The 27,430-nt window shown below is 41.7% G+C and overlaps 2 protein-coding genes across 5 annotated transcripts; one reads left to right on the forward strand and one right to left on the reverse strand.

The window, feature by feature from the left end:
• EIF2B2 (eukaryotic translation initiation factor 2B subunit beta) lies at window positions 1–6,225 on the forward strand. Its single transcript, XM_075503264.1, has 8 exons — window positions 1–227; window positions 883–1,003; window positions 1,554–1,702; window positions 2,475–2,638; window positions 2,921–3,016; window positions 3,902–4,039; window positions 4,747–4,813; window positions 5,743–6,225. Exons 1-8 carry the CDS (start codon window positions 65–67, stop codon window positions 5,898–5,900), a joined length of 1,056 nt encoding a protein of 351 aa, XP_075359379.1. The 5' UTR covers window positions 1–64; the 3' UTR covers window positions 5,901–6,225.
• Window positions 6,226–7,066: 841 nt separating this feature from the next.
• Window positions 7,067–27,192, reverse strand: MLH3 (mutL homolog 3). 4 transcript variants are annotated; one of them, XM_075503261.1, is made up of 12 exons: window positions 24,119–27,192; window positions 23,831–24,031; window positions 19,454–19,524; window positions 18,356–18,460; window positions 16,229–16,301; window positions 15,499–15,570; window positions 14,374–14,482; window positions 10,961–11,120; window positions 9,731–9,754; window positions 9,445–9,526; window positions 8,340–8,491; window positions 7,067–7,715 (listed from the first exon to the last, which is right to left on the reverse strand). In XM_075503261.1, the coding sequence occupies exons 1-12, from the start codon at window positions 27,129–27,131 to the stop codon at window positions 7,629–7,631; spliced, it is 4,149 nt and encodes a 1,382-aa protein (XP_075359376.1). In that variant the 5' UTR covers window positions 27,132–27,192; the 3' UTR covers window positions 7,067–7,628. The 4 variants fall into 4 exon arrangements, 3 of the variants coding, with proteins under 3 accessions (XP_075359376.1, XP_075359375.1, XP_075359377.1); XM_075503260.1 differs by having other exon boundaries at window positions 23,831–27,192; XM_075503262.1 differs by lacking the exon at window positions 18,356–18,460 and having other exon boundaries at window positions 23,831–27,192.
• Between the last annotated feature and the right edge of the window lie 238 nt (window positions 27,193–27,430).

Raw genomic sequence — 27,430 nt, forward strand, 5'->3', positions numbered from 1 at the left:
CGGCGGAAGTGGAAGCGGTGCGTGCAACTGCGGCGCCCAGCCGGTCCGGAGCGCTGCCGCCGCCATGCCGGGCGCTGCCGAGCGCGGCTCGGAGCTGTCGGAGCAGATCGAGGCCTTCGTGGCGCGGCTGCGGGGCGGCGGGGAGCGGCCGCGCTCCGAGGACACGGCGCGGCAGACGCTGTCGCTGCTGCGGAAGATCATCGCGCACGGGCGATGGAGCCACGCCGGTGAGGGCCGGGCGGCGGCGGGCTGTGGCGCCGGGAGCAAGGCGGCGGCAGCGCCGGGCGGCGGGGGGAGCCGTGGGAGGGCGGTGGCGGGGGGCCCCTCGAGGCCGTCGGGCCGCGCTGCTGCTGGGTCATCGGGTGCGGGGGGGGAGCAGCAGGGCCGGGGCAGGCCCGGCGCGGTGCCGCTGGCGCTGCGGCTGCGGCCCGGCGGAGCTGGGAGCCTCGGTCGCGGCTGCCGGTGGCTCTGGGTTCCCAGTGCTCGTCCGGCCGCACCTCGGCCCTTTACGGGCTGCCGTTGCGTGAGGGGTTGCCCGAGTGTCCCCGGCTTCAGCCGCGCGCTTTCCTCAGCGGCCGCAGCCCGAGCGCCGGCCGTTCCAGCAGCGGGTGTTTCCTCTTTGGCTGAACTCACTGCTTACGGCCCTGCGCCCCAGGCTTCGAGTCTGCGCTGCGCCCGGGCGATGGTACTACAGACAGCCCCGCGGAACCAGCCGCTCTGCGAGTGGCTCTCTGCTCACGCCTCTGTACTCGTTCCCAGCGTTGCGTTACGGGTGCCGGAGCCAGCCCCCGGCCGCAGGGCTGCTGCGGGGTGGGTGCGTTGGTGTGCTGCTGGCGCAGGCTCGCTCTGGGCAGCGATAACCAAGGCCCTCCCCTCTTGCAGGGGAGCTCATGGATCTGATCCGGACAGAGGGCCAGAGGATGACGGCAGCCCAGCCGTCTGAGACGACCGTGGGCAACATGGTGCGGCGAGTGCTGAAGGTCATTCGGGAAGAGTATGGCAGGTGAAGCGCCCCTCTCCTGCTGCCTGTTCCCCTCCCAGGAGCCCAGAACAGCCCTCCCACGCGGTGTCTTCTGCTGCGTCTATGAGACCCCTTTGGTTTCCATCTCCCCCTTTTCCCACCTCTGCTACAGAGGGACTCAGCGAGTTTAACATCAAAGGAAACCTTCAGTGTAGCTGATGACATTTCCTCTAGTGAAACTCCACTTGGCATGTGTGTTGTGGGTGTGTGAGAACAGTCTGTGCCCTGACCTCGGGCTGTTCTCTCCTTGCATTCCCAGGAAGGTCCATCCCACTGGAGCCTTGAGCCTGCTCCTCATCTGTGGGCTGTAGCATTTGCACACGACTTAGGAAGGCGCTTCCTGGCAGAGCTTCGGGTGTCTTTCTGCCAGAGACAGCTAGGGAAACCCTTTGGTGTGGCATGGCGTGCCTCCTGCGTGTGGTTTTCCTTCCTCTGTGTTCACATCCAGGTGTGCTGTGCTGTGGGGACGGTACTCAGCCTGGCCGTGCCCCTGCGCTCTCTCCCGAGGCTGAAGGGCTGCTGCTCTCCGCAGGCTTCATGGGCGCAGTGAGGAAAGCGACCAGCAAGAATCCCTGCACAAACTCCTGACTTCCGGAGGACTGAGGGAGGATTTCAGCACCCCTTATCCTCCCCTCAGAGCTAACGTTATTGAAGCTATTAACGAGCTGCTAATAGAGCTAGGTACGGATGGGTCTGAACTGCCCCATGAGTGGAGCTCCTTATGGGACGGGACTGATGCTTCCCCCTCCTCTTGGGTGGAAAGAAAACAGCAAGGATCTGGGAGGCTTGATCTGAAGGAATGAAGGAGCTGAAGTCCTGCTGCTCCCAGGACTTAGTTTAAGTCCTCTTTGACTTACAGGGAGACGGGTGGAACATTGTGGAGGGAACAGCACGGGGGGCTATTGGCCTGTGCTCTTGGTCTTCTGGGAAGTCTTGAGTTGAGTCCTCTGAAGAAGAGCATCAAAAATATGCCAAGGTTGGACTTAATCCCTATGCACATATAACCTGACCCTTGTGCACAAAGCACTGTGATACGTTTTTCTTTTTCTGCAATCTTGTGACAGATCAGGCACTGGACTCTCCTTCTGAGGCCCAGGTTGCCCTGCCTCTCCTTTCCACGTGGTTCTAGTGCTATTGAACTGTAAAACCATTGAATTTCTGTCACTAGTTGTTGTGTGGGCATCTGGAGTAGTGCTGACACAATCCACTCACTCCCCTCATGATGGAGTTTTCAATACAGCTATTTCTATGAGTAGATAGGGAGTACGGGGCATTCAAGGGCCAGCTTCTTTGTCCCTCTCCACTGGTAAAAATAACAGGGAGAAAAGCTGTTCCTGTTCTACCAGTGCTCATAGCATCGCTGTAGTAAAAAATTATCTTGGAGGACAGCCCTAGCAGCACAAGTGTTGCTTTTCCTGGCTGCTTTTCCACCCATGGCTTCCTTCTGTTACAGAGGGCACCACTGATAACATTGCTATGCAGGCACTGGAGCACATCCACTCCAACGAGGTGATCATGACCATTGGCTACTCGCGCACCGTTGAGGCTTTCCTGAAGGAAGCTGCCCGCAAGCGGAAGTTCCAGGTCATCGTGGCGGAGTGTGCACCCTTCTGCCAGGTAAGGCCTGGGCTGGCTGTCTTCTCCAGGCACCGTGTTGTCCTGCGCGTTCTTACTGAACTCTTGTCTCTGGAGGCAAGCTGAACATTACGGAAGTTCCTCGGCAGTTGAGAGATTGAAGACAGCTCGTTATCCTACCCTGTGTCCTTCAGTCGAAGTGCTGTATTTGTGCTCCATCGCTTGGTCATTTTGCAGTTCAGACAAGAATGGAATGCTAATATCTCTACAAGTGCTCTGCAGGAGCTATGTCCCAAGGGACCAATTGGATTCTCCCTCTTTTAGGGTCACGAAATGGCTGTCCGACTATCTAAAGAGAACATTGAAACTACTGTCATGAGTGATGCAGCTATTTTTGCTGTCATGTCTCGAGTCAACAAGGTAAGGAGGGCTCCACTGGAGGAGGGAGTTCACGGCAGGTTGGATGCTTAGGCCTCCCAAACCAGCTGCAGGTCCCAGCAGTGATGGATGCATTTCTTCACTGAAGACTCAAAATTGTAATAGTCCCTATTTACAGCTGGGGTGGAGATTCAGTGTGGAACCCCAAGTCAGTATGATGACTAACTGCACTGTGATAGGTTTTTCTGCCTTAGTGGCTAACAGGTGGAACAGTTACAAGAAACCAAGCCAGGAGAGCCTCCAAAGATTAACCTCAGTTCTTAAGGAAGATAGAACAAAAAGCAGCATTTCCAAAGGGGAGAAACTCGCCTTGCCCAGAACACAGGATGGGTGGTGAAGGGAATCACCAAGGTGTGTCTTTTCAAACGGACCTGTTGTGTACTTTTATAGAGATGAAGACTTGGCACCCCAAACTAAAAAAAAAAAAGTACTTGTAACATAGTAAAATCCAGCCACACCACTTCTTATCTATATATTTTAAGCTGCTTTACATTATTCCCATTTTACAGCAAGGGAATTGTTGCAGCCAGCAGTCAAGTTACTTGTACAAAGCTTACTTTGCAGGCTTGTAGAACAACAGGGAACACAGCTCGGCGTTCCCTGGAGTAGAACACACATTTGTCCTCTGAAGTTCTCTGTGCTGGCCTCACCATGCTGTAGTCATGCTCTTTTAGAGAGGAACGTCTGTGTGCAAAGCCAGTGCCAGATGAAACAGATCAGGCATCCAGCTGCCCTGTAATTCCAGCCTTTGGCTGGCTGGTTGTTCTGATAAACTCCTCCAGCTCATCCAGCAGGGTCCAAGCCAGGAAGCGTTCCTTCCCCAGTTTGTGGTGGAACATGCTATCTAATGCTGATTTGCCTTTTAAGGTCATCATTGGTACAAAGACAATCCTGGCCAACGGCGCCCTGATTGCTGTCAGTGGGACTCACACTCTGGCACTGGCAGCTAAACACCACTCCACTCCGCTCATTGTGTGTGCCCCCATGTTCAAGCTTTCACCGCAGGTAAGTACAGCAGCTCTTCAGGACTGCACCTGCTCTACGTAGAGTTGGGGGTGATTTTATGCTTGTGGAAGCTTAGAGTGGAGAGCACCGTCTGTCCCAAGGCGAGCTTGGTAAATGAGCCACCTCCCCCATCTAGCGCTGTTACTTCAGATAGGAGATCCTCGCCCAAATCTGGCACACCTCAGGATCTCCTTGAAGCACCCTCCTCTGCCACCTGTGCTAAGTAAGCAGTGCATTGGGTATAAGGATGTAGACCACTGCCTATTGGAGCCTATGGATCACCATACTTACTTTTCTTCAGCCACAGCAGATTTCAGTTTATATCTTTAGTGTTGAAAGACCCTCTGTACTGACAGAGGAGGTAGATGGAGATGCTCTAAACTGTTTCTTACACTCAGTACTTTTTCAGCATCGTCAGATGAAGTTGCAGACTGAGGAAGTCACTTCTCTGCTCCAGTTCCCTAGGCTTTGCAGAAGGGCAGCCAGGTCATGGAAGGCTCTAAAAGCTCTGAGGAAAAACCTTTCACCTGTAGATGTTACAGAAGTTCTAGACACAGGCACTATGTAATTATTGTAAACAGATGTAGTATCACCTGGCAAGTTGTCTTCCTCTGCTTTAGTTCCTTCCAGCACCCAGGATCTGTTTTCACTAGGAGAATGAGGCAGTCTCTTTTTTCCCTGACCTTCCTGTACTCTTTCTCATTCAGTTCCCTAATGAAGAAGATTCATTCCACAAGTTTGTGTCACCTCAGGAAGTGCTGCCATTCACAGAAGGTACTGGTTCTTCTTTATACAGGCTGGTCAAGCTGGTTCAGGCTATAATTTAAATTTTTTTTTAATGGATCACATAAAATGTAAACATAAGACTGTGCTGTAACCCAAGACATAAAATCCTTTCCTGTTGTCTTAAGTAGAAAAAAGTGCTGGGAACCATCCTGTTTTATACATAACTTCCTATTACAGAAAGTACAGAAAAAGGATTTCCTTTGAACACTGTCTTTGCACTTTTGCTTCTGCTCTCAAATAGTCAGTGTTTTACTATAGGATTGTGATCATGGTGCCAGGCAGGTGGCAGTTCCCTGCAGGACGGAGCAGATGCGCAAAACAGAGGGCAGCTTCCTTTCCTTCCTACAACTCATGTTAACTTCTTGAAACTTTGTTACATGATCCACTTGTTGAAACCCAGTATTTCTGCAGTGGGTTTCCCACACAAGCAACATAAAGCACACACACCACAAAGGCATCAGCTCCCAAGCCCATTTTCAGATAGCAAAGTCAAAGCCCCGTTTCCATGTGACAAAGACTTTTGAAATTAAGATATCCAGCTTGGCACAGGTTTTTGGTTTTGGCCTTCTGAGCGTTTCTTTAAATAACAACTTCGGCAGCATCAGGATTCTTGTATTCTAATTACACACTGGCAGGTTTTTTGGCAATTAGTAAATCTACATCAGAGGGGATCTGGGGTTTTTATCAGTTAAAAATTACCAAAAGAGAGTGCTGCCATTCATCCAAGATTGCTGTATACCTGCAATTCAATGACATCAGTGAGGAAGTTGGAAAGTATTTAGGATGTTCCAGCTGGCTGCTACTGACTTCAGGGCGGCATGTGCATAGGCGGTTTCTTCAGGGGCTCAAGAAGATGTGCAGAAGGCTAAATGTACTTTGAGTTGCTATGTCTAATATTGCTGCTGTTCACTTTACAGGGGAGATCCTGGCAAAGATCAACGTTCACTGCCCAGTGTTTGACTACGTCCCTCCAGAGCTCATTACTCTCTTCATTTCTAACATTGGGGGTAATGCCCCTTCCTACATCTACCGCCTCATGAGTGAGCTCTACCATCCAGATGACTATGAACTCTAATGCCATGAAGCACATTGCTCTCCAGACTCTTCCTATCTTTCTCTTTAGAAAGATACAACAGCTAATTAAAGTGTACGTTGCAAAGACAGGTTGCTGTGGGGAATCAGTGGGGAATTTGCTCAGCAATGTCTTTCCTACCCAAAAGCAACAGAAGTCAGAGCTCTTGTACAGGTATTGATCTCTGTGCTGTGTTAGAAGCCACACGGAGCTGCTAACCCACTTTGATTTTGAAACAGCAAGGCATACATGTAACTCTCTGGGGCAGCTAAGATGATACTTCAAAGTGTGCTGCAATAAAGGCTGTTTACAGTGATCTCACTGTTAAGCATGTTTTCCATATACGGTTATTTTGTTTCTTTAACTAGCAGGAGTTTTACCAGTGTAGTGAGTTGCCTGCACCTATGATGCAGTAGCAGGCTTTAAAGTGTGCTTTCACATATGAATGTGATGGGAACCCATTGGTAATTGTCTTCAAAATGGCTTTTTTTGGTAGAATTTTCTGACAATTTTTGGTGAGTTGCTGAAATACAAACCAGCTTTTTGTACCATGCTGGAATGGAAATTCCATTCTTGATGAAAGCCAGACCTTCAGAAGTCCCATCAGCTAGCTTGTTCACCTCTGTGTCAGAAGGCAGAGCTCAAGCTCTTGCTTCACTTATTGTAGTCTGAGGGTCTTTCCTCTCCTGTACTAACTGAATGACTGCAGTTATTCTTCTTGGGTGGACATCTTGTCTCATTTGGAAAGTTCTTGATTTGTGTGAGGAGCACCATGGAATGTCTTAGAAATTTCAGGCTCTTGCAGGTCAGTCAGACCACTTTTCCTTAGTCCCTTTTATCAATATATGGCAATACACTTCACCACAGTTAAGGCATCAAATGAAAGTAATTTCCACTCCTTGTTTTGCTTTTGATTCAGCTGATGTCAACATCTCTCTTATTTGGTTTTAAGTGGGATGTCTGTGATTAAACAAAGATGTCATCTTCTTTTACTGTTCTGAAATAAACTCTACTCCTCTACCTTAGACTGAGACACAAAATAGAACAGGAGCCTGTAAAAGTCTGCATATTGTAAAAAATGCTGTGGGCTATTTAGTTATTTCTGTGGGGATAAGTTTCTGTACCCTGAGAACATGGGGCTATGCTAGGATTTAGAAATCTCTCACTCAAGAATGCGAACTGCATGGAGCTGGAGAAAACAGCTGGGTGTGTCATTCATTGCCTAGTTAAATAAAAAGATGTTTTTTGATCCTAAGTTGGCCTATGTATACTATGAAGCTGGTCGGTCCTGATTCCAACCACTGCCATGAACCCAAGGAAAGAGTTTAGTATTAATTTTATTAATAAATACCTCCCCATTTTCAAAGCACTATAAAATACATTAATTAATAGTCTCCTCTCTATTATGCAGAATCGTGCTGTGCTTGCAGAGGAAAAAGCACTTCAGTTAACTGCGAGTGGCTGCAACTTCTTGCCTCCAATAGTCAAGCACTGACATAAGGCCCAGACTTACAATGTAATTCCTTAATGTTGAAGACACTTCTCCAGGCTACAAGGGTGGGCTCCTCCTGCCTTGTTCTCCTGGCTGGTCTCTGCTTCTTAGGTCAGTACTCGGAGCAGAACTTCAGTGACCGCACTGTCTTAGAGACTTGGCTCCACACAGGGTATTGTTGTCTAACAAAAGGGGGACCTGGATCATACCAACGCTTCTGGTGGTTGCAGCTTACAGTCTTAACTTTTTTTGATTAGAGCCTTTTTTTTTCCAAATAGGTGCCATGCTCGTGCCATCTTCTGCAGTCTAGCCAAATTAGGTTTAGGCTGGAGGAAGAAAAATTAAGCAGCACTAAATCATAACTAAGTAAATAAGCTTTGCCCTAATATATTCATTCCTAAGGTTTTTTTAATACCTAATTCAAAGTCCCATCTGACTTTCAACAGAATCCAACTTCATAACTTAATATAGCACAGTAATAGCAAAAGGGAAGGAGTACTGATTTTTTTTTTTTTAAATTAAATGTTGCTATTTGCTTTTTTCCCCCCATTTTATAGCATCTTAAACGTTGGAGAAGTAGGCATTTGTTTAATTAGCATCTCTGCCACTAGTAGAATATCAGAATGTACATGTTTTCCAAGTTTTACACTTAAAAACGGCAAACACTTTAAATATATGCTTAACTTTAAGGACTAGTGGACCCCATTCAAGTCAATGTGACCATTCAGATGAAATATGGTAGGATCCTTGCTAAAGTGTTTGCAGGACAGAGATTTAATGTTCTAAAATTTTATTTTGTTGGTAACAGCTATGTAAAAATTCAATTAAGATACAGCCAGTGGTGATGGTTTCAAACTGGCCCATTCTAGTTCTAACACACACATACATGACATGCCTCTGATAATCCAGAGTGTGGATTATCAGAAGCATATCTGTGTTCCACACGGTACCTGCTTTTCCTGCTGTAGATGATCTATGTCTGCAAGAGGCATCATGGAAGGTCTTCCATGAGCACACTGGAAGGGCAGCTGGCAAGATGACAAAGCTTCAATAAGCCTGCAGCTCTCCTCCAAAGTCAAACGCTCATTAAACTTAATAGCTCCTGAAAAAAAGACAGAAATTCTTGTATGCGCTGCCAAAGAGAATTCAAACCACCCAGCAGACTTCCCTCTACAGCTGTGGTTTTCAGAGAAAACAAGGCGGCTCCCACAGATTAGCTGGGAGGCTGCAAAGGCAGCCCAAAGGCTGCAGTATGGCAGACTTAGGGCTTAGCTCAGTTAACCAGCCTGCTGCATAAGGATCAGCTTTCCGTGGCCTAAACTTTCACCTAATGCAAGTCGGATGGATGGTAAGATTATTAGTTTTTGGCTTTTCAGATGACGTTGCAAGAGGCAAATGGGCGCTTTTGTTTCCTGCTTTTTTTGCTTTTCTTTTTTTGTGTGTGAAGTTGCAACCAGTTCACAAATCAAAAAGTATTAAACCAAGATGACAGCTAATATCAGTTCCATAAGCTTTATCAGTTCTGTGTGCCTGCCATGAAGGCATCAATTCCTTAGAAGATGTAAATTCTTACTGCACTCCTTCCAAAAATACTTGAAAGGTCACAGGCACACAACTAGCGCTTTTGATACTTACGTGAAATAAAAAATGCTTTTTGGGAAGAGTGTCTAAGTAATCTTTCCTGCTTGCTTTCAAGCAGATTCTAGCACCTCCCCTTGCCCCCTCACAGAGTTGTTATTTGAATGGTTTAGAGCTCACGTGGATGAGTGCATCTCAGAACTGTATTCTATCTGTGTTTCATGTGAGGGTTGGAAAGTACGTTAGGCCCATACATTAATAAATCAGAGCAGTATTGCTTGTCCCTCACAGTGCTGTCCATGAAAAGACCATTACCTCCTGATCCCTATGAAACATACAGTCTGTAATCCTGGAATTCCTGCAAACACATTCTGAAACCACTGTCCCAGGGAGGATGTTGTGTAAGACAGAAAGGTTTAAAAAAAAAAAGAAAGAAAAAAAAAAAGAAAGAATGAAAGAAAAGTACAGTTTCCCTACCATGACAGGCCTGGGAAGCTAACACCTTCAGAAACGTCAGAGGCAGTGTCCCTCGTGCTCCTCCTCCTGTGGTCTGCACTAGCTAAAAGTAGTAAGGGAACATCATCTTACTTTTCATTTAATATGAGAAAAAGGAAGAACTGTAACACAAAGGAAACTAAAAATGAGGAAAAGCTAGTGGATTATCTAGTCCACCTCTCTCATTTGAGGCTTAACACACTCCCTTTGGTTCATGCAGTAAGCTTTGCATTATTATAGTCAACCTTAGAAGCAGACAGCAACTCACCTCAACTTGCTCTTGCATAAGCTCCTGGAAAGAGAAAGGTAATATAATCAGTTGCTATTTCTCCCTTTCGTTGCCCATACCCTGCTTTGTCCCCATCTGTGTATAATTTACTGTGTAACTGCCAGAACCAGGAAAAATGATGCTGTTGCTAGTACACTGACCACAGTGTGAAAGATCTAGGTGCAAGACCTGAACCCTCACAAGTATCTTATCAGACTTTAGACTAATCACTTGGTTTCTCTCTGCATCAGTTTCCTATCAGTAGAATGGGTATAATGGAACTCTTATACCTCAGAGTGCAATGAATGCATGTTATCTTTGAATAGCTGCCCTTTCTTCTTTGGATAACAGTCCATGTGGATTTCATTTCTGATGTCTAAAATGCAATAAATTCATAATCAATCATGAATAGGTGCTACCAGTCCTAATTAAAATAAAAAGGACTGCAGAATAGATCTGCCAAAATGCTCATGAGATCTTGAGGTGTCAGCTAGGAATGAGTGCTCATGAGGCACAGACCTGATCCCCTCCTCCGCCACTTTTAGCACTCTTAGCTCCCAAATCACACCAGGAGAGTGCATTTTGAGTTCTTCCCAATTATAGCAAGGTTGGAAAAGAAAACTTAATCAGAGTAATCATCTTCTCTATTTCTTCTTTCCATATCAAAAGAGATGTATGGCAAGACTGGACTGATTCACAATGGCTCAGCCCAGTGGCTGAATATGGTACTCCAGAAACAATTTCCAAGGAGTCCTTGAAGCCGTTATGATTGTGGAGGATTGTTTACAATTGAAACTGCAAGTAATCAGTTCAGCAATTTCTTCCTCAAACTGCAGAACATCTGGAACAGCAGCTTTTAGAAAGCTGCACTGCCCATGTAGAGATTTCATGAAAACAACTTTAAATCCTAACAAATAATATTTCTGTATCAGCAATATTAATCATTTTACTGTTCATTCAAGCATTCATGAGCAGTAAACTGTTGAAACATCTGCACTCCATACTATTTTTCTTAGCTTCTCCACTAGTCCAAGTCTGAAACAGTCTCCTATTGTTTCTGTTATAGTTCAGGGATTTCAGTTGTGGGACTATTTAGCTATTAAAAGGGATGGCACCCACATTTGCCAAGGGACTTCACTGTCTCCCTCATAATAGAGATACTCTAATACCTTGGGCTATTAACACAGAACAAGACCCAGTGTCACAATTTCACCCATATCCACAGCTGACCTCCACAATGCTTTTAGTGACAGGTTGTCTTTTCCGTCGTAACTCATTGGCTTCTCTTTCTATAAAACACAGTGGCACTTTCCTCACTAGAATCAAGGAGCTGTTGGTCTCAGGAAATGATAATTCAAGACCCAAGTCCTCCAAATTTTTGTAGCAGCATCTGAGGAAAAAAAATACCAGAAATAAGACATAAACCACAGTAGCTATGTCTCCACAGCATATGTAAATATTTCTGTAGTCCCCATATATGTTTCTTCTTGCAACAGTTTCCAATCTCAAAATCCATGCGTCATGAGATTCCAAGTAATTTTGCTCTTTCGGCCTACATTCAGCCGTGTTTTTTCACTCCAATCGACTGTGCATATTTCATGTTCCACAACAAGATCGAAGAGTTCCTGTATTACGCAGAGAGAAGCTTTATGTCTAAATTTATAAATCTATCTTTTCTAAAGATGCACAAGGTGTCTGGTTCAACACACAAACACTCCAGATACTGAAATTAAGCAGCATAACAACTCCTTTAAGTCTAACCTAAAACACTGTCATTTCAATTGACACATAATAGCAAATACTTACAATGGAAAAAAATATTGTAAGAAATTTATGCTGGTTTAATGAACTTTATATCCCATTAAGCAAAGAGGAACAACCTTTAGTTAATCTGACATATGTCACCCTGTGGATGGAAAAATACACACAAAAACAGGACTTCACAGTCAGCTGAGAACTTGTCTTCAAAATGAAAACAACTGTAACAATATATAGTTTATTTTATTAACACATGGAATATTCACTTAAAACAAAAGGTAGTGAAGGTCAACTTTAGAAAAGAGATTTTTTTAATAAAAAAGAAGCTAATCTAAACTTACTAAAATCAGTCATGAGTATAATACAATTATTAGCCTCCATATGGAGATGACTTGTGTAATACTACCCAAAAAAAGAAGACATGTATAGCCTTCAGCAAGAGCAGAGAATGACAGAAAAAGCCCATTGTGGTGAACTGACAGAACCCAAGCAACTATTTAAGTCAATCAGGCCTTTTTTTTTTTTAAGGGGGAAAAAAGAAAAAGGGAAGTTCAAGAGAGTCAACAGAACAATGCATTACTACAATGCTTAGTAGACAAATAACAGAATCAAAGCTGCAGGTGAACCAGAGGTCCAGCTGAACTATTAAATAGCAAGCATAGCTGAAGAGAAAGGTCTTTTAGGGAAGTTAATTTATTTCATTACATCAAACTTTACCACAGAATACAGTCATACTCTGCCAGCAACAATAACAACAGAATTTAGATTTTTACATAGTACTTTTAATTCATAACTTTTTAGTAAGGATAGTCTTACAGAGTGATTGTAAAGAGCCAAACTGCCAATAAATACCAATAAAGAGCAACACAATAAAAGCACCAGTAAGCCAGCACCAGTAAGCTTCTTGAATCAATTATCTTAGGTGATCTTAAGTGATAACTGAAAATCACAACTGGCATCCTACTGTGCTGAATAATTTAACCAGTGTCCTTAAAAGAAAACCATGCCTCTCTGATTTACTTTATCTTTTTGTAGTATGTTTATGATATAGCTGATGAAGAAAAGTAGCTCACAATTTATTTGGTCTTTCAAAAAGCCTTTGATGCTGTCTCTTAAAAGTGACTAGAAATGCAAATGCAAAAAGTTGTCATGGATAAAGAAGTAACATCTGTCATGATTTAGAGACTATGGAAAAAAGGTATGCTGGCAACAGTTGGTGTGTCCAACATAACATGAGTCCTGATCTGTATCTTCATAATTGTTTATTAATGATGTGGAAAAGAAGGGGCATGGTCAAGCAGGCAAATTTGTAGAAAACACAAAAGTATTTAGGTTAGCTGAGACTAAAGATGACATTGAACTCAATCAGAACTTAAGTAGAAAAATGATGAATGAAATCAGTAGGATGAATGAAAAAGGTCTAATAAAAATGGACAGAAAAAGTGAATTCACTGCTCCTAAAGACAAATAAATGCAAATTATCAGGAATAATTTGATCTATTTGTACATTTTGTTGACTTCTACATAAATATCAAAAATAAAAAAAAACCAACCCACAATTCTGTGTTTCATTGTCATGACCATTCAATAAACAAGCAGTTCATGCAAGCAGCAGTAGCCAAAAAGCAGACAAAATATCAAGTGTGGGTATAGTAGACAGAAAATACAGGTGCAATTGCAAAGCTACTGTACCACTCAATGGGATACCCTCACTTTGTACACTGTATTCAATTTTGGCCATCCAGTCTCAAAAGTAGATATATCAGAAATGGAAGCCATTCAAAGATGAGTGCAAAAATAATTCAAAGTTGAACAAGAGACATTACAAATATTGTGATGTTAGCAAGAACACCATTAAGAGGTGGGAACAACAAAGGCATCCAAATATTACTGAACTATGAACAGCAATGGTTACATTCTCACATTTTTCCTGAAGGCAGGTGGAGGATAACAGTGCTTTACACTTTCCTTTGGAAGTTCTGGTATTGGCCACTGTCACACAAAAAGAGTTACTAGCAAAAGGATATAGCAGTGATACTGTTATGATTGGAATACACCCAAAAAGGGCTTTACACGGAACAAGTGTATCCCCATAATAGGCAACAATCTTAACAAGGAGTGATTTAAAAGCTGTCGAGTTTGCCACAGGCATTACAAAAAAGAGCAGTTTGAGAATAATGAGGTAGTACTATGAATGTTAAGATAGAACTTCACCTGAAAATGAAGAACAATGCAGGGAAAAAGACCCACAAATGCATGTGGCAGGTGACAGACAGGGATTTTGGGGAAAAAAGTTTAATTAGTGTCCAATAGGTCTGCAATAGTCCAACAACAAATCTGTATCTAAACTCTTGCAGTACAAAAATATCCTAATAGTAGCTAGGCCACCATTCTGAAACATTTGGGAAACAGTGTTCATTAGTTACTCTTGGCAGGCACCTAGGATTAAGGAATGCATTTTTGAAGGATTCACAATACAAATTTTCCATACCCCATCCTGCTCTTCTCAAACAGTGCCTGTTAAATCAGCGACTACATCAACACTATGGGCACTGCACTCCCAAGTCCTGAACCCCAGACAGTAGGATCGGTTGGAGACTGCTTTGGCACTCTCCTGGCCCACACATGAAGGTTTACTTTCCCAGGGAAACCAGAACACACTGCAGAGGCACAGAGATGGCACACCACAGGGTTTTGTCTTGAGATGTAACGACGTGCCTGAGAAGCACACCTATTTTCCTCAGCACAGATAGAGCCAATTGGTCTTGGCTCAGGAAAGAATCAACAGCTTCTTTCCTGAGCTTATGGTAACCCAGTAATATACAGAGATCTTCCTGGTCAACAGAGCTGTCCCCAAAAGTTTAGAGCTATTGGCCATTACTAACCGTAGAAATCTTCTTTGTTCTTCTGTAACTTCAATCTCCAAAGGGGGAGAGATGGAGGAGGACAGTAATTTCTTCTTGCCACATGCTGCAGCTTCCTTCTCATAGGAATCTGTGAATGAATCGTTTAAAAGTATCCTCTCTTAGAATATTTACGCAGGCATTACCCTTAATGACCCTATGGTTTGGCATGTAATCCTCTGTCTGGATTAAAAAGTGACCACAGAATGCCTTCTCCTGAAACTTGTGGAGGACTGGGAATGTCACAAACCAGACATCTAGTCTCTGGGGAAGGGTTGGTTAATGCCACTTTGTTTTTTCCCACCAGTTCCAAAAAAGAGTCACCCTAAATAGCAAAAAACCTACTGATATATTTAGTCCAACTCACAGAGAGCAATTTTTCCACAGAAAAGTCTGATATAAATGGCATTTAAATACTATTCATTAAGCATTTCTCCCTTCAGTCTTTAACTTTTTTCAGTACCTGACCAAAAGGAGCAGAGTTCCTGGAACCCTCTCTGCAGGAACTGTGCAGTATTTATTGATGAAAGAGAAGGTCAATGATTTTTAAGTACTTGATGGATGGCTATTGTGCTTTTTAACACTGAAACCAATGGCTAATGAGCTTACAGAGAAGACCATTATCCCTTTGCAAACAGTTTTGGATTGTGGAAATTTTAGGCTTTAAGCACAGTATTCAGCTAAAAAGGAACCAAATGAACTATGCTCTTTACTCTGCATCCCATGTCTTATTCTTCACAGCATAACCACATAATCTTATTGATGTTGCTCTATTTCCTCTTCATTGTTTTTCCTATCAGTCTTCCTGCTCTCTCATTATGTCAGGACTATTTTAGTTCGATAGTTCTGTGGGTAGGGAGTATATCTTCTATTTTTGGAAACATTGTAACAATTTTCAGCTGCCAATACTATGACTGCTACAGATACTGAATGTCTGCACTCTCCTAGGGATCAGGATAAAAATGACAAATGAATATCCTATTGGTTCCATACATGCCAGATTTATTCTTCCGATAAGTTAGTTAGCAAGCTTTCCCTTTCAGACAGCTCGTTGGTACCTTTCTGTGCACTGATTATCTTTCTTCCTAAGACCATCTGAATCCTCACCTGCAATAAGCTGCTCCAAGCGGATCCGTTCATGAGCTGCATGTTGGTCCACCAAAATCAAGAGGTTTCCATCTGAAAACGTACCACAAGAGATGAGAAATAGGCAACTTTGTACCAGGCAACTGCACAGGCTGGGAAGAATGACCACTCTCTAGAGGCTACATTTAGAAGATAACTATCAGCCAGTTTTACAGAAACAAAGTGAGGAGGAGGCTGTGTTGGCAGAACATAAAGTCACTACAGAACAGAAATTTAGTGATCCAAACTGGCATTTAAATTAAGGTAATCAGATTGAGTCAGAAACTCTTGTCTATTGACATCTTCATCTAACTTCAGAATGAGAGCTGAGGTCACCCACAAACTGTTCTGTTTAATAGGGTCTTTAAAAATGTTATGAAAACTACTGGTTTTGAATGCCTTTGCCTTTTTTGTACAGCTTCAGCAAGCTTCAACAATGAATACGTCCAGACACTGTGAACAGAGTCTGAAAGATGTTAGTAATTTGAGTACAATCTATTTTTATAACACTAATCTGAAGGCAGTAGGAACATTCAACAACGTCCAAAATAAAGATAAAGAAGATCCAGGAAATTTCAAGTGAAGACTAACATTTTCCTCTACTCGCAATATCATCCCAAGACAAGAAGAGAATACAAACAGGGCAGTGTTCCCTCTGCAGTCTAACTGCACTTGACAGCCACCTCAACTTCATGTTAATAACCACTCTTACCTGCCTTTTTATCCATTTCATTCCTAGTGTTGATTAAACAAGCGATAAATTTATTGTCCACTTGCTGAAGAACCTGTAAGATACTCAGAATAATCATTACTCAGTGGTAAAATTATTTTTAAAATGAAGGTAAACAAAAGAAGACAACAATCAAAATGGATCAAGCGTGACAAACAGCTAGTAGCATGATTAGGGGAGTGGAAACCACATCTTTTCTAATCCCAAAGGCTTAAAGAATTTGGCCTAGCAAAACTAAGACTGAGAAGGTATATAATTATTCTTTATAAATACAGTGGAGGGTTAAATATGGAAAAGGCAGCAATTATTTAAGCTAAAAGACAATACTGGCAGAAGGTCAAATGACCATAAATCGGTCATGAAACAGTTTAGTCTGGAACTAAGAGAAAGTTTCAAAATATCCAAGAAAATAATTCTGGATCAATTTCTTCAGAGAGTCATAAGGGCAAGAGCTCTAATTGTTCTAAGGTAGAGCTGGAAATGTACAGAATGGATTAAATGCTTATGTAGAAGCCTCCTTGAGCTGGGCATTAAAGTCATGCACGGCAACTCTATTTGATTTGCTGATATCACCAAAAGAGAATGTAAACAACCTTTTTTAACCTGCCCTGTGTTTAGTGACTTGTGCCGATCATCTGTAGGAGCCAGGAAGCATTTTTGCCCCCTCATTTTCTGACGTAGAATTTGCCTCTGTGACTTGATTCCACCTTCCTCTCAAGCATCAGAAATCAACCAGAGCTGCAGGGAATGCTGAGCAGGGATGCACAATGCTTTCAGTATCTTATTGTTAGATTTAAATTAACAGATGTGGTGTTAGGGAGGAATTTCTCCCCAAGTCACGTAGACAGAGCTCACTGAATTCTCTGTCTCACAACATTGTTCATCTCCTAGGTAAAAATGAATAGATGATCCTATTTCTTTGCAGGGATGCAAGACATTAATGATTCTTTCTATTCTTTTCCTGTGGCATGATGCAATGTTTTGTGGTTTTGGTCTTTTCTACAGAGATTCTCCAAATTGCTATAGGGTACTGAAGACAGTATTTAGCTTCTTTAGAGATGGGAAGTGGTAATTTCTTCTAGCTTTACCTTCTTAAAAACGTACAAAGGAAAACATTACGCAGGTAAAGTTAATCACAGAACCACTCAGTAAGTTTTAAAGAACAGTTCTTATGAGGATTGAACAGAAAAATGGTACCTTCCATTTTCCAGCTTTCCTCTCCTGTCTTTTTGAAACATAATCTGTTTACTGTAATAACTATTCACTCCCATTATTCTTGCACACACAACATAAGTAAGGGAATCATTTGGATCCTTGTCCACCCTGGAGATCAACATTACCATGCCCCACACAGTCAGAACCTGCAATCTCAAAGTCAGCAACTTGATTGTATGAAAATAACATGAACTGGGCCTGTAAGCCTTTTGTCATGGGGATGCAAGAGAGGGAGAGAATCCACTTTGGCATTTCTATCCGGGCAAACCATCAAAGAATCTAAGTTGAAGCCATACATTTACATTAGCTTTTAAGCTAACGCTCAAAACATTTGATAAAGAAGCACTAAAACAGTTAAACTTGATGCTATGATGCCATTTTTAAGAATCACTTTTCAGAGCAGACATAAATCTTAAAGTGAAATTTCAAGTCTTTCCATGAAATCTGGGATTTGCTTTTGAAACGACTCTGCTGAAGAATTACATTTCTAAGGTCAATAAAAACGGAAGATACAGGACACAGATTTCAGAGGAATACGAAATAAGCAGATGCCTACTATAAATATCAAAAACTGTCCATTGAAATATCTTATAGTTAACAGTGTTTCTAAGCAGCAGTAACAGGGCTGCCTCTTGATTTGATTTAACCATACAGTCAAGGAATTTTAAAGTCACTTGCAGATAGCTGATTAACCATGAGATGATACTAAGATCTGGCCTGACATATGTGTCTGCCGGTATCACACAGCAACCAAGAATTCTGTTTCTGCTTGTGAAAATTAGGGATATGAACTATTTCCCTGGATACCTCTCTCCCACCAGGCAGAAACATCAGCAAATCCCATCAGCTGAGTGGGAATTTGGGGGTGAAAACTAGTAATGGATCATATTGTACCTGCATTGAATGAACCATGTCTTTGGTGAAACGATAGGGATACAAGATATTGTGAATTTTCACAGCCAGATTGTCAGCCTGACTGCTGGTCACATCAATGGCAATCTATAAAAACAGAATTACAGATCAAGCAGGCTATAAAGGATATGGCAAAAACTGCAAATGCACACAAAATACCCCCAACAAACCAGCTTTAAGAAAAACTGGAAATAACTCTGTATTTTGACAAACCAAGCTTTCTACACAAGAATAGCACTAGCTGAAGATACCATCCAGCAATCCCTTTGCTTCATATACTTTCCCATCTGGATACCACCTGCTAATTTCAATGCATTCAGCTGATTTCAAGTACCTATCAGAAAACCTGAAGTTAATTATCAGCCTACATGAGCTCTCAATGGATTGCATTACAAAAGATGTATTACCCTGAAATGAGTCAGCGTACAGGTCACAGCAACACCTGAACAGAACTGTTCCTTTTCGGAAACTCACCAGCAGGTGGTTTGCTACTCCGTCTCTATTGTTTGCAGGTGGAAACGGTTACACACATATGTTTACACACACACACAACATGATGATTAAAGATAATGCTACCTCATGACAACAAAGGAAGTTTTTCTAAAAGCTCCAACATTGTTTCCCTCTCACATGCTATAATCCTGCCAGGCTATAAAAACAAGTATAGTAAAATACACTTTTAAGACGCATTGCATCCCAGAGAAGAAAGCTGGGTTATTTTAACTCTGTCCACAAAGAGGACAGACACTGTATTACAATTTTGCCATCCTTTAACTTTTAATTTTAAGATTACTATCTCTGTAGAGGGAAAGACAGCTTACAAAAATGTTTTGCTTTTGAAATGACATAAGGCAAAAGATTAGCCTGATACCTGCTTCTCTGACTTTGAATAAATCCACAACAATGACTTACATATAAACTGTCTATAAAAACACGTAACTGCCAGGTCTATAGTCTAATATATGACGGAATAACTTATATGCAATGGTTACAATATTTGCAATTTTGGTCCCCATGTCAGAAAATAAGAGAAGGCTAAACTGACTCCTATTTTAGCATGAGATGCGAGATAATACTTACCTCTGGGCAGGGAACAAAAACAGGATTATCCCATTCTGAAAGCAACGACTGGAGAGACTCCCCTTCAGCATCTAGGAAAGAACACATAGATAATACAGGGACTACGACCATCTGTCAATAGAAGGTGCATTGGGTACCTCTACCTCACACAAGTATTATTTCATTTTTTTCCATCATAAAAAGGGGAGAATGTAGAAATAAATAATGGAACATGAGACTGGGCTTCTCTATTGTCTGCTTTAACCAGGAAGGACACTGTGCAGCTTTCTGACCCCTAAACATTCTGCAGCACAATTCAACAGGCCCTGGAAATGGGGGGGCAGGGGAAGAAAGACCTGTTTAGCTACCCACTCCCTCTGGACAAAGCCACATACCAAAAAGATGATTTCATCCTTTCCACTGCAAAAAAACTTGTGCGGATTGAAGCTATTTTTCACATTCCAAGGTTGGAAAGAGTACAAAGACAGGAGCAGGTAATTATTCTTTAAACTACTGACATAATTCAACAAAGAACTGGTTATTTCATCCTGTAAATAAGTATCCCCTAACCTGCCTTCAACCCTAAACGATTTTTTTTTCCAGTTCTAGATTTGAGATGACTCACATGGTCCCATTGTTAATAGACCTTGAGTAATTCTGGGTTCCTGTTGGGACATCTGGGAGAATTCTTTGATTTTTTTTTTTTTTTTACCACAGAACACTGTGTCCTGGAAAGCTGGCCCTACCTCTCAGATCCTGGCTTGCTAGAGTCTTCTCTTTTCGAGGTCTAGGAAGGAAGGGTAGCACAATCTCACTTCTAAAGGGATGGCACCTGAACTGAATCCCTAAACACAATATAAATTTACTGCTGCAGATTCAACAGCATGCAAAATTACAAAAAGCTATACAATTACTATAGTTTCATAAATCAGCATGTGCTTAACCCTGTACAAATTAGAGCATCCCACAGATTTTGCAATATAACACAGAGAAATAACAGCATGTATGTAAAAAGCTGAGAATTATCAGACACACTTGCATCAGGAAATGTATTGTTTTAAAATATTACCACGGCTTCTGCAAGTCTGTCCTTCTTAAAAATTGGCTGCTGCTTTAATCACGTAAGAATTATTTCCAGAATTAGTGCATTCAGAAGTGTTATCCCCAAAGGAAAGAGGAGGCATATAGTAAAGTCTGTCAGATATCAAAACACTTTTGACTTCCCTCTGTTAAGGTGTGGCAAAACTGTCAGTTTATCACCACTCCTATCAATACTTAATACAGTTATCAGGAACTTGTAAAACTGAAAACTACAAGTCAGTGAGACCACATGAGATATCAGAGTAAGCCTAACAACATGTTCCTACCCACCCAGAAATGATTTAATGATATTACAAACCAGCACTGTTATCAAGATTATTAAGAAAAGCGGCTCAGATCTCCAGCACAGTGGTAAACATTTCACCCTTCCTTTGGTACAATTCAGACTTCTATTCTTTGTGAAATAATAATGAATTAATAAAGTTCCTTTCTTCTAAGAAATTAAGGGTGTGCATTCAGGAAAAGTGGCAGAGTGATAACGCCAAAGAAAACCAGCTGTGTGCTGATAAGCTTTGTATGAAAAGGTTGTATGAGATCCTAGGCCAGTCCGTAGACTCCTGACTGTTGGCTCCATTCCAGTAAGGACCAATGATGGTCCTACCCTGGGGACCAAGAACCCTTTCAAGACTCCAAACTGGCAGCCCAGCACGGGAGAGTAACTCAGCATCCCATTGTCACAAAACCCAAAACAGAGGATAAGATGGCCTGATGTGGTTCCTGGTAAACTGCAGAAAGTTGAAGAATGCTACCTAATTCAGACTTCGACAGAACTTTTATAGCTATTATCATTGAAAGATATTATCCCTCAAGTTCACAGAAGCATCTATCATCTATGTGAACAGAAATCCAGTATTTTATACTAGAATCATAAACAAAGATTCATTTCCCTACTTCTTGCTGCAGGGAAAATCCTTTTTCGGGACATACATTTTTCATAAAGCTAGGATTTTCTTGCCCAAAGGCCAGTGAGAATTCAGAGCTGGCAGAGATATTATTAATATGATTTTTCTGACAAGTAACATCAGAAAAGGTGCTGAGGATAACAATGTATCTACTTTACACATGCAAACCACATACAATTACCGTACTTGAGTATTCATTTTAAGTTGCCTCAATTAGATCATTAAAACATACTGCTGTAATGACATATCAGTCAATAATGTAATAAAAGTAACAAAAAATGCACACACAGCTGGCATAACAACGAAGACCAAGTTGAACTGTGACGTTAACCTACTACAAATGCATAGCATTAGATTATTCAAAAAGGCATCTGATGGTGAAATGTAGCTTGGTAAATTTTCCTGTAGCAATCAGTTTAATCAGTACAAAGATGCCTGAGTCTAACCTACAAAATCTAGCATTTCTGTTGGGCACATGGCATGTGACTGGAAAAAATAGCAGATGGCCACTGCTGTCATGGAAAAGAGGCTATGGATTATTCTTACCCCCTTCCACCTGCCACCAACCAGTGTAATTTCCCTAAATTTGTGTATGAGATGCTGTTCTTAGTAAATCATGGGGTTATGAAATTCTAAGTCAACACCATGGGGTTACTGACACTACTCTAAAAAGCAAAATGAAAGCATACATAGCAAGTGAAGAAATTATTTGACTCCTGGGACTTAACAGCAGTCCAAAACAGTGCTCAACATCAAGAGACATGAATGCTGTGTTAGGACACTGTTATGTTTATCCCTATGACTAAAAAGAATGAATATCCTTTGCTTGAAAAACGTGTGAAAGAACATGTTAGTTGAACTTTGAAAATCTAAGATCTATAGGGTCTAGTCAGAGTCCAGACACCTTGTGAAGGTTTGGGAGGTCCAACCTTCAACCTAAGAAAAGCAGAAAAGCTGCAGTAGACATCTCATCAAAGAACACCACCATTGACAGAGTTAAGAAAGAGTGGCACCTTTGATGCGATGGAGAGTAACACCAACGGTAAGGCTAGGAAAGAGCAATGCCACTGTAGGTAAAAAGACGCAACACAATATACGTCTTCAAAGACTACAGATTGTACATAATCTGAAAGCATAAGGGTATGTGAGGTATTCTCTTCATAAACATGAATGCACTATCCAAATATTTTGGGTAGAAGGTCAAGCTCCACATCTCAGTGCTTTGGCTGGCTACTAAACAGCACTGTGGGCAATCGAAATTGATAAACCACAGAAATTCAAAGTGTTAGTCAAGGAGTGTACATTTGTGTTTGCAAGTAATTTTACCTAATAAAAACAGAGATGTTCTTCTCCTTGTAACAAATTTACTTCAGTGGAACACAATAGATATTAAGAATTATTGGTATCAATTATTATCGTTAAAAGGGAATAGCTTAACAACCGAAACACCTATTGCACCAGTGTTTCTATGCTGGTGATAAAGAAGGAAGTAACAGACAAAAATGGAACAAACCAGCAGCTATCATGATTTATTAGACAAATATTTCACAGGAGAACTATCTAGAAAGAAGTCCAAACTACTTTTTCAAAACAAATTATACAGTAGAAAATATGATCTACATTACGAATGCCTGCATCTTCGCTCATAAAATCTGCCTATAGACAGACCGACGAACAACTTCGAACAAAGATATATCCATGGAAGGGAAAATTATCAAAGATACTATTCTGCTGAGCCAGATCAGGAGGACACAGAAAGCCAAACCCGACAGATAGATTAATGAAGACTCATGAACACCACACCAGCTGAAAACCCAATACAATGTAGTGTCCTGTCACCCCTGGAAAAGCTCCATCATCAAATCACTAACAGTGCTGTACAACATGTTCTACAAAGCTAAGTATGAAGGAACAGCCTTCCAAAATCTGTGGAAAGAAGATTACACATTCTCAATTAAAAATTCAGATTTTTGTTCATTTTTCAAGGGTTGTTTTAAATTTTGTATGCAGTTAGGACAAAATGTTAAAAACCACAAAATTTTTCTAGTACACTTACTTTAAAGTGTGTCCCTCACTTTATATATGACAAAAATGATATGTAACTGTGATCACAGTAAATGTCATGAAGTGCAGGCAGCTGCCTGTTAATTGACAAGGTGTTGACATTTCTTTTTACTGTCTCATTAAAAACTATCTTTTAATATCTTGAATGTTAATGCGTTACTGTCTCCATAGTCTCCAACACCTTCCTGTTTTTCATACAACTATTACAAGGAAGGCAGTGGCTATTTCAGTATAAACTGTCAGGTGCTGTCAGCAAGATATTTTATGCACCTAGCAGAACACAAAGTTTTCCTCATCCCATTTGTACAACAACAACCACCACCCCTCTTACCATTCTCTGAGACAACATTCACAGCCATTGTTGTTATATCTTGAATGCAGGCAGCTTGAAATCCTTCAGTAGGAGGCATGCTGTAGGTGCTCAGTCCAGTCACTTTATTGATGTATATTGTCTTACCCGATGAAACATCAAAATCTTGCAGCCAGTCAGAACAACAGAAATCATTCCTGGGATCGCCTGTGCTTGTGTTGTCTGCAGAGAATTCCAAGTTACTTGGGAAGGTCATACGGGGAACCTCAGTATCTTTCAAATTTTGTTCTGAGGATTCCTCTAACGTACTTTTATCTTTACCGATGATGTTAGTACAATCTTTTTTAGCAGGTAATGATAAAACACTGCTTGAAGAGACTGTGTACTCCCCTTCTATGCTGCTGAGTGGTGATGGGCTGACAGTACTTTTCATGGACTCTGCTCTCATACCATTTGATTGCAAGCACACATCCCCCTTAGAAATGCTGTAATTACATTCCCTCATTTTTTCTACTGAGGATTTATACGTTTGACAAGCATTGTACAAAAAATCATTATTTGAAGATTCAAGATCAAAACGGTAGTCCTCTTTTCTACTCGAATCTGTCTGGAATTGTTCACCAAGTTGTTCTACTTCTTTGTGGTCACTTTTCATTCTGGACAGTTTGGATGATAATGATCCTGGAGATCTTTTACAACTTATATTTTTTTTACTAACCTGAGAGTAATCAGACAACGTCAAAGGACTCTGACAAAGGGCTCGTTTGTCCTGTGAAGTTTCTCCACTGCAGAATAAAGTCTCTTCCAAAGAACCAAAAACTTGGCTTCCATTATTAGAATCTGTATCTTCCAAAGTTGGAGTTTCACAAGTGCTCACACTACCATGGTTGTCATTCTCATTCTTTGAAAAGTCACAATTAGCTTGTGAATTAAAAGCCGGGAGACCAAATTCACTCTGCTCTGACAACGGTGTTGGTAACGTACACTTGACTCTCCCATAATATCTCCTGAACTTTTCTAACGAACCCAGCTGTGTGGACAAGCTCAGCTTCTTAGAGGGCTGAGATCTTGGCACAGCTATTTGTCTTCTAGTGGTTTTTATAACTTCCTTGTGAGGAATACCTGAAGAAGTTTCCAGCGGCAATTCCGTAACATTCGATGTCTCATAATGTCTTTTACTGGTGGCAACAGGCATGGCTATCCCCTCACTCACCTGATTTGACAAAGTTTTGTTCTCTAACCGCTCGTTACCATCAGCCATGCATACTTTTCTGGTGTAAGGAGGTGTATATTCTTTATTTGTATTACTGCAAATATCCTTAGCATTTGAAGACTGAATCGGAAAATTCACTTTGTGGCCAAAAATATCCTTGGCACTGACACGACCAGGTCTACACTGCATGTTTAATGCAAGATTTGTTTCTGTTTGTTCACATTCATGTGGGGGCTCATTTTGTATAACACATGTTATGAGGCCTGTAGAGCACAATTTTAATGGTACTGAACTAACAGCCCCTCTTCCCGCATCATCTATCACGTCAGCTGTTTCCCTGTCTCCTCTTTTTGCATTGCTGAGTCTCATCAATGAACTTCCAGAGACAGTTTCCAGTCCCATTGCTGTTTCAGTAGGGTCTTCTCTCTCAGACGGCGACTGAGTAACATCATTATTTAAGACACGGACTGTATTGCTTTTCTGCACTACTTTGCCTTGCTGGCTTCCCACATTTTTTATGTAATTCTCTGCACAAAGCTGCAGGTCACCACAACTGTCTATTTTTCTTGTTTCTGATCTGGCCCCTCCACTAAAAGAGGAATGAAGATTTTCTGAAGGTTTCAGATGAGTATCAGATGGTTTTTGGGAACTGTTGGTGTCTTTTGGCTCCTGCTCTGAGATATTTGATATAATGAAATCAGAAGCTGTGTCATCTTTGCTGGGCAGTGCAATCTTCACTTTGTTGTTTCTACATGGATCAGATGGTTCCACAATCTTCTGATTTGGGGCAATTTCAGTTTCCTGTAGATTTTTATTTGACTCTATAAGATTTGAAGATTTTTTTCCAGTCACGGATTTCCTTTTGACATCTTTTGATTGCAAGTTACACATTTCATAGGAATCCACAATTTCATCACATGCCTTCTTAAAACTGTCTCGGATGCTCTTCTCGTCAGAGAGTGAGGGCTTCAGAACTGGAGCGTTATACAAACAAAAGTCATTATCTTCATTAAATTCTCTGATGTCCTCACTACACGGTTCAATAAATAAATGTTCTCGTTTCAAAAATATTTTTACTCCTTCCTCTATGCAAGTTAGAAGAACATCCCAGTTCTGGAACTCAATTAGAGTTTTTGCAGGTTCCAGACATACATCATAGTCACTGTACGCACAGGTCACATTGAGAATAAAGATCCCGTACAACTCTGGGCCACAACGATGGCGACCAGGACTTGAACTAGCCTGTCTGCTCGCATAGCCACTTTTTGCCTTGCAAATGACACTTTCTTTTCTTAATAAAAAATCGATTAGTTTATGTAGTCTTGTCTTTAAAACAAGCCTTCTATTCACATACAAGAACTGCATATTCTTGTTGTAATGTCCTTCAATACTGATATAACCACTTAGCTCAAATCCCCCAGACTTATGATTTATTTCTCGTAACTTCTGCGATTTTCCCAGTCCATAAATTTGACAAAACCGAGAGTATACATCTCTTGTCTTAGGGAGCTGAAGCACCATAGAACTAGAAGCATTGTTCCTTAAAGAAAGTGAAACAGAGGGATGCATCAGCGAAATAGCCTCTACTTTCTGTCTCACTCTCTCAAATTCCAACACAGGATCCATACACTTTCTCCTCACTGGTAACTGATGGAACAGATTACACACAGTCACTGTAGTTCCGCCACTTGGTCTGCTCAATTCAGCTTCGCAGACTTCCAGTGCTTGCCCATTGTGAAATAGTTTCACAAATGTTTTTGCTGTCCTGCTGGTCTTAGATGAAACTTCCACTACGCTGGCCATGTTGGCTATGCTTGCCACAGCCTCCCCTCTAAAGCCATAGAACATCAGGTTCTCCAAGTCTCCCAGTGAGCTGCACTTGCTGGTGAAGTACCGCTTTCCCATTGCATTTAAGTCCTCTCTCCCCATCCCGGAGCCGTTGTCCACCACCTGGATCTTAAAAGCTTCCAAATCTACCCTGATAGCTACACATGTTGCTTTGGCATCGATGCTATTGAGGACGAGCTCCTCAACACACTGCCCCAGTGAGTTGATAGTCACTCCAGAACGCAGCCTGGCTCGCACATCTTCCACCAAACATTTGATCATGTCAAAATCAGACAGATGAGAAACTCAAGAAACTGCAGGGAGCTCACTCCTCCATGTTCCTTAAAACAACTCCCTGGGTGGAGACCAAAAAAAAAAAAAAAAAGAGAAGAAATACAAATTAAAGGCCTGAAAAAACTTGCATTTATTGCATTCACCCTCATAAATATACTTTTGTTAGTTTTCCTGGTATTCAGAGGCTTCTTCTGTGATTACTTTCCTGCTCAGGCTTTGACTACACATTGTTGGTGCCTTCAGGGTAAATGGCCAGAATCTGACTCTATGCTCCTTACTAACAACAT

The sequence above is a fragment of the Mycteria americana genome, chromosome 5, assembly GCF_035582795.1.
Source record: "Mycteria americana isolate JAX WOST 10 ecotype Jacksonville Zoo and Gardens chromosome 5, USCA_MyAme_1.0, whole genome shotgun sequence".
Classification (NCBI taxonomy): domain Eukaryota; kingdom Metazoa; phylum Chordata; class Aves; order Ciconiiformes; family Ciconiidae; genus Mycteria; species Mycteria americana.

Coding starts and splice junctions, on each gene's coding strand:
- MLH3 (XM_075503260.1), bottom strand. CDS start 27,131: ATGATCAAATGTTTGGTGGAAGATGTGCGAGCCAGGCTGCGTTCTGGA. Junction 14,483..15,498: donor CTTGGAGCAGCTTATTGCAG/GTGAGGATTCAG, acceptor ATTCATTCACAG/ATTCCTATGAGAAGGAAGCT. Junction 7,716..8,339: donor ATCTACAGCAGGAAAAGCAG/GTACCGTGTGGA, acceptor TTCTTCCTCCAG/CCTAAACCTAATTTGGCTAG.
- EIF2B2 (XM_075503264.1), top strand. CDS start 65: ATGCCGGGCGCTGCCGAGCGCGGCTCGGAGCTGTCGGAGCAGATCGAG. Junction 3,017..3,901: donor TCATGTCTCGAGTCAACAAG/GTAAGGAGGGCT, acceptor TTGCCTTTTAAG/GTCATCATTGGTACAAAGAC. Junction 4,814..5,742: donor AGTGCTGCCATTCACAGAAG/GTACTGGTTCTT, acceptor TTCACTTTACAG/GGGAGATCCTGGCAAAGATC.